The sequence below is a fragment of the Oryzias latipes genome, chromosome 14, assembly GCF_053564925.1.
Source record: "Oryzias latipes strain Hd-rR chromosome 14, Olatipes_Hd-rR_3.1".
In the NCBI taxonomy this organism is placed as follows: domain Eukaryota; kingdom Metazoa; phylum Chordata; class Actinopteri; order Beloniformes; family Adrianichthyidae; genus Oryzias; species Oryzias latipes.
Window position 1 is genome coordinate 19,896,912 of NC_136250.1, and position 6,609 is coordinate 19,903,520.

Below are 6,609 nucleotides of genomic sequence, written 5' to 3' on the forward strand. Positions count from 1 at the left end.
TTCTCCCAGGACAGTGACAAACACTACCCCACAGCAAAGACCTTGCCATGCTCATTTAACTCCATCAGTCTCTACAGAGGCCGATACTGAGCACCACGATGACATTAATAAAACGCTCCGACCCCTGGGGGGCAAACTCGTTTGTCAAATGTGTGCAATTCTGCTCAAATCTTTCTTTCTTTTTTTCTTCGTCGATGCTGTTTTATATATTGTCTGCTTCCCTCTACCTCGGGGAACTGTTTTTTTTTTCCTGTTTTCTGCTGTCTAATCATATTTCAGAAATATTTTCAACTGACTTTACATTTTCCAGCTTCGCTGGGCTATCTTTTTCAGGGATTTTACTCTCTTCATCAAAAAATAAAAAGGAAAGCATGCTAAGCATTGCACACGACAGTGAACACACATGTCTCTCTATGTTGTTTGTCCTTTAAGATAAAACAGAGGATGAGCTGGAGATGACCACGGTGTGCCACAGACCAGAAGGTCTGGATCAACTGGAGGCTCAAACCAACTTCACCAAACAGGAACTGCAGATCCTCTATCGAGGCTTTAAGAATGTAAGTTCAGATTTCAGCTCCAGAAAGCAAAACCCATGTGATCTAGGCGGAGTAATGCAACAGAGTTGTGTTTTTGCACAGGAATGTCCCAGTGGTGTCGTAAACGAAGAGACCTTCAAACATATTTATGCACAGTTCTTCCCGCATGGAGGTAGATTTTATTTTTTGTGCAATTTTTTACTCAATGATTTGTTTGTTAACAGACTGATTGCTGTTGTTGCAGATGCGAGCACGTATGCACACTATCTCTTCAATGCATTTGACACTACAAACAATGGCTCCATCAAGTTTAAGGTAAACAAGGACAAAGACAGAATATCTTGACTGTAATTCAGGTTTCTCCTAAAGATTTACTCCTTTTTGACAGGACTTTGTGATGGGTTTGTCAACTCTGCTGAGAGGCACACTGAGGGAGAAGCTGGAGTGGACATTTCATCTTTATGACATCAACAGAGATGGATACATAAACAGAGAGGTGAGATGGAGCTCCCACTGTTTGAACAGCGTCTCATGTGTTATGTCAACCCTTTGTGCCGCCACACCATGAACAACGGCCCTTTTTTGCAGGAAATGACAGAGATTGTGAGGGCCATTTACGACATGATGGGCAAATACACCTACCCAGCAATAAAGGGAGACGTCCCACAGCAGCACGTGGATGCCTTTTTTCAGGTTCATTTGTGGGAAACGCTGTTAAAATGAATACATTTGAACCTTTTTTTCTACCCAATACCAGTTTGTTTATAGCAAATATTTTCTTTTGACATTTTCCGTACTGTATTTTCCGCACTATAGGGCGGATTATTGGATTATAAAGCGCACCATCACGAATTGTCTATTTTCGACATGGGGCCCCGAACTATAAGGCAAATTAGGCAAGACAGAAACGTTAGAGTTAAACCCGCACGTCCGCACTTGTTTGTAACATGCTACTCATTAGCCACATTAAAAGTGTTAGCTGTGTTGGCGTATTCACAATACCTGTTACTCCCAACCTTGTTTGCATCTATAAAGTTTTTTAGTGTGCCTTGTAGTACGGAAAATACGGTATTTTTTCGGTTAACATTGTTGCAAGTTGCCTTAAAAATATGCTAGTTACTGATGTTTTTTTCAACAGAAAATGGATAAAAATAAAGATGGAGTGGTGACTTTGGAGGAGTTTGTTGTAGCCTGTCAGGAGGTACGTTGCTGCTTATTTATAAAACTATTAAAAATGCGGGAAGAATAACATAAAAGCTTTATCTAGCTTGGAATATGTCATTGTTTTAAAGTTGCAGCACGTTAGAATATTGTATAAAATCGCACGATTTAGTCTATGAACCCATTAAACGGACACATATGTCATCCCTTAAAACTGTGCAAAATTTGAACAATACTGTAACTATGCTGTAACCTTTTCATAGCTGTGTGGAGGCAGCTGCAGGGTGAGTAGGTGCTGGGCTTAAGAAATCCTTAGGACATTTTTTGTTTTTGCAGTTAACTCTCTAAAATATTTTATGTTTTACATTTACATCAAGTCCCCACTCCAATCATCTTCTGATTTATAGTAAAAGAGTTCTCAGTGGTCTTTTAAATATGATTATGCTGTTTTAGCCAAAAATAATTTTTACCCCTTGTGCTATCCTATGACCCCCACCCTTACATTGACATGTTCTCCCTACCATGACAAAGGTGGATAAAGGTGAAGGGGATTTCATGTAATCCATGGACACCAGTGAAGATCACAAATCATTGAAGAAAATGGTTCAGCGCACTGTCTAGTGAGTCTAGATGACCCAACTCCCAATGTTAAAGTGCCTAGGATAGCACAAGGGTTAAAAACTGTTGTTTTCTAGAACATAGTTTCTGCAGAGCAGCAGTAGTTCATCAGAAATTCACATCTGAGTTTTAGGCGGAAACGTTGGTACATGACAACCCCCTTGCCTGACCCCCTCCCTGCTGCTGAAAGCTCTCTGTTTACATACTCTAAGGCTACATTCACACTGCAGGCTGAAACGACCCAATTCTGATTTTTTTGCCCCTACGTGACCTGTATCTGATCTTTTCATGACAGTCTGAATGACACAGATCCGATCCAGGCCAGATCTATTAACTTATTTATTATTACCGTTCTCCTTCCTTCATAACACACAACACGAATGCGTGCACCCGACACACTTCCGCTGCCCCCCCCCCCCCACACACACACACACACTCACTCTCTCTACAAGCTCTCTCCTCTCTCTTACAGACACGCGTGCTGCCCCAACACTTACACATCCCCATTCCACAACAGTGGATACAGGCGATCCCGGCTCCAATGCCTTCTTAAAATGAAAACATTGTAATTGTGCTGGCTCCTTTGTGAAAATAAATGTAATAATACAAAAAGAGCTCCGCCATTGACAACACTGTTGTTGACATCCATTGTTAACGTTAGCTTCTTCCGCAAACAACAATGACGTCGTTCACCGTTGATTACTCTTCTGCACATGCAGGTCACTTCTGGGTCATTTCACGTTTGGATTTAATTGAAAATGGGAACCGCCTTGCAAAAACATCAGATTTTTTCAAAAAATTGGAATTGAGCATTAAGCCCTGCAGTGTGAACGTAGCCTAACACTCACCTGCAGCCCCTCACAACCCAAACCTAACATTACTGGTTCAACAAAAATGGCGAGCAATACCAGAGCTATCCAACCGCAGAGTTTCAGTTTAAAGGCCATCTAACGAAGACAAAAAACAAAGACGTACATGACGTGCATTTGTCTGCAAATGGATGTATCAGAATAGAGCAGAGCAGGAAGCTTTTGGTCCGTCCAATTTGGTTGATACAGATCAACTAGCTTTGCCAATGGCATTTTTTTTATTCGTTTGCTGCTGATTAACCACAATTTCAATAAAGAAATACTCAGAAATGCAATTTTAAGCTTAAATTTCTTTATGCATGTCCTCCGTCATTAGAAAAAAATGCTACACAAACATGTTGAGAACAACAAAAATACAATGTTCTTTAACAAAGACATATACTCTTTTGAAGATGTCTCATCTTAATTATACACATTTATACTGGGGCTTTCTGTTGCATCTGTTCAGAAGGCTCAATTATATCGGAAAACAATCTTTTTCACTTTACACCTCTCAACCCATGTCCAACAATAGTAGGTTTTGGGCAACAAAGTAAAGGGCAGCTTCACGATAGCTGTTTCACTGTGATTTCAGTTACAGATCACCAAGATCCCCCACACTTTTTTTTTTTCTTCAAAATTCCAACTCTATGACTTAGCTTAAAAATGACAAATGACAAATAAAAAAGAATTTGTTTCTTCTTTGTAGTGTTGCACAAGCTGCATAAGAAGTACCAAATAATTAAACTGTTTAATATAAATCAAAATTTCTTCAAAACAATTTTCTTTGCAAATAAAAAATCTTGTACATTTGCCACAATTTAATACTAAATCATGTTTCTCAATAAGGGAACAAAATAGTATATTTTGACTTGTTTGGTGTTTTTCTTTCAATTACTTTTGCAGAATGGTAATGTTTTTCAAGATGACATTTGTACAATAACTTAGGTAAAGCTACTGTTTTTATGCGTCTCTTTATTTCTGCAGCTAAACATGTAAAGGTGCAGAACAGCAGCCACTTTAATTCTTCATTTCAATTTAATTGGATCCCTGTTCTCTCCCCAGGATGAAACCATGATGAGATCCATGCAGCTGTTTGAAAACGTGATGTAGGACGAGTGGAAATGAAGGTGACATGGACATGTAAAATAGGAGGGCTCTTTGTGAGTGCATGTGTGTGGGTGCATCCGTGCTGTACCTCCTCTTCCTCCTCTACCCATCCCATCCCACTGAGATCTGGATCAACCCGGAATCTCCCGCGATGACTCAGATGGGGGGACCAGAGAGGAAAGCTTTTAGCCTTCCTGTCAGGGTTTGACGCACAGTGAGAGAGTCATGTGACAGCCTTGGACTTTTTAACGCTTTTAGCCCTGTCACGATAGACATATAAACTAAGAAAGCCCTGCATTACAAGGCTCCTCCTGACCTTTTAAAAAAGCCATGACTTTCAGGAACTGAACTATTTATTTTTTTGAATCCTTCTTTATCCAACTGTAATTGCATGTGTTTGAAAGTCTTTTTCAATTCAAACATTTGCTAGAAGTGTTTTGGGTGTTCTGTTTCATGCATCTAATATATTGACAGATTTTATTGTCATGTGCTGGATTTATTGATGCAGTGACCCCTGTGATTTGGCTGCCTATTTCTTTTAAGTCTGTCTGAAAACAATATCATTTTCTAGGTGTCTTTTTTGTTTGTTTTTTTAAAACCAGACTGGAGCTCAACTTTTAAAGCAGAAAAATATTTTTTTTCATGCTTCTTTTAGGCAAATGTGTGCGCTTTCAAAGCGATAACATCTGCATTCATTTTGGTCAGTCAAAAATGATGAATCATATTAAAATAAACTGGTACCAGTTATTGAATGATGTAAGTTGATGTAAATGAGGAAAGCCCAACAAACTACAACAATTGTGTCACTCACCAAAGCCTTCTCTGCAGTTTTGGTGGTTTTCTGCAAGTGTGTTCTAAAGCTCCACCATCAACAAAAACTCACCAGGATTAAGTGACTGCATCGCTAAAATATTAAACATTGTTCTTTTTGCAGACAGTGGAGCAGTTTTTTGGCTGTGTGGTTCATCTGCTAAAGATTTAGTTTGAATCTGAAGTGTTGTATCCCTTAAAGAAAACAAAATCATAAGAATAAATGTATACGGTTTTGTTTTTTTTTAAAGTTCAGGTTTTTTATTCTTTTTTTGTAAGAGTCGTACAAAAGTTTTTTCTGGAATGTTTCATGGGTTTCCCCTATAACTGCATTGCTGAAAAGACTGCAGTCTTCTGAAAAAAAAACAAAAAAAACAACACTTGACGAATGAATTATGTATGTACAGTAGCTACAGGGGCATGGATGCCATGCACCAAAGTCCTAAAAGATTTTCATTCATACAATCACATATGAGCAGCAGACTGTATTATGCAGCAGCTCCTGCTTGTTGTAAGTCTCAAAATGTCTGAAGGGGAGATTACTGCAGGTCTTTTCTCGCTGCTGATGTCAGACTTTACAATCACTATGAAGAACTGCATGGTTGCACTCATAGTGCAATTAAACCTAAAACTGTATGTTTTTGATACAGATTCTTTGATGAAATAAATAAATAAATAAATATATATATATATATATATATATATATATATATATATATATATATATATATATATATATATATATATATATATATATATATATAAAGGAAAAACAGGTAAGATGAAGTGTGGTTAAATAAGCGGCTCTGAAAATGATCATTATCTGTTGATGCAATGAAAGAAATATCTTTTTTTATTCCACTCCAGGGTTAACTGTTTTGTTCCATCATACAAGTATATTTGTTTCTTTTGCCTTCTTTAGAAAAACTTGACAAATTAAAAAAAAGACAGGAGACCCTCCTTGGTTCCTACAGTGAGTGAGCACAATCAATAAATTCCTTGTTTTAGGGTTCATTCAAGATGGAAAACTCTGTTGGTCTGGACCAAATCCACATAATTTGGTCTGGATCGAATTCTGAACTTTGTGCTACGGGAACTTCTGAGAAAGGTTTGAGGAGAAGCCGCCAAGTAGCCGAAAGTTGGCTTCTTGGCTGGCTGCTAACAAATATTTAACAGCGAGGAAGAGCTGGTTCCACCAGTTCCTGAATCAATATGACCAAAGTATGTGCCCCTGCATGGAGAAAAGACATCAGCTGACTCAGAAGCAGCCGGAAAATATCCCGATAAGGATTCTATTTTCAGAGAATAATTATAATCCGGATGAATGGAGGAAACTGCAGTAACGCATTGCATTGAAGTAAAAAAAACAAAAAAAAAACCACAGATGATCTTTGTTCTAATTTTTTCGTGATTTTCGTTCATATATTTTAAGAACTCACTGATTCTTGAGAGTCGGTAAAAAAGACCTATAGAAAAACTGAATCAATTCTATTTGCTCTTCATACAGTTCGAAAAAAATGTTTATA

The 6,609-nt window shown here is 38.1% G+C and overlaps 1 protein-coding gene across 3 annotated transcripts in view; it reads left to right on the forward strand.

Annotated features, from left to right (window-relative positions):
- The window catches only part of kcnip1b (Kv channel interacting protein 1 b), a 30,070-nt gene extending 24,737 nt beyond the window's left edge, over nucleotides 1–5,333 (forward strand). For 2 of the 3 annotated variants that reach the window (XM_020709008.3, XM_004076569.5), the window contains 7 exons: nucleotides 433–557; nucleotides 639–708; nucleotides 781–851; nucleotides 925–1,032; nucleotides 1,125–1,229; nucleotides 1,675–1,737; nucleotides 4,229–5,333. In XM_020709008.3, coding sequence (XP_020564667.1) covers nucleotides 433–557; nucleotides 639–708; nucleotides 781–851; nucleotides 925–1,032; nucleotides 1,125–1,229; nucleotides 1,675–1,737; nucleotides 4,229–4,276 — 590 coding nt within the window. In that variant the 3' untranslated portion in view covers nucleotides 4,277–5,333. Of the gene's footprint in view, nucleotides 1–432; nucleotides 558–638; nucleotides 852–924; nucleotides 1,033–1,124; nucleotides 1,230–1,674; nucleotides 1,738–4,228 lie in introns of all 3 variants that reach the window. The other variant, XM_011483698.4, reaches the window with a different exon arrangement.
- Nucleotides 5,334–6,609: the final 1,276 nt, after the last annotated feature.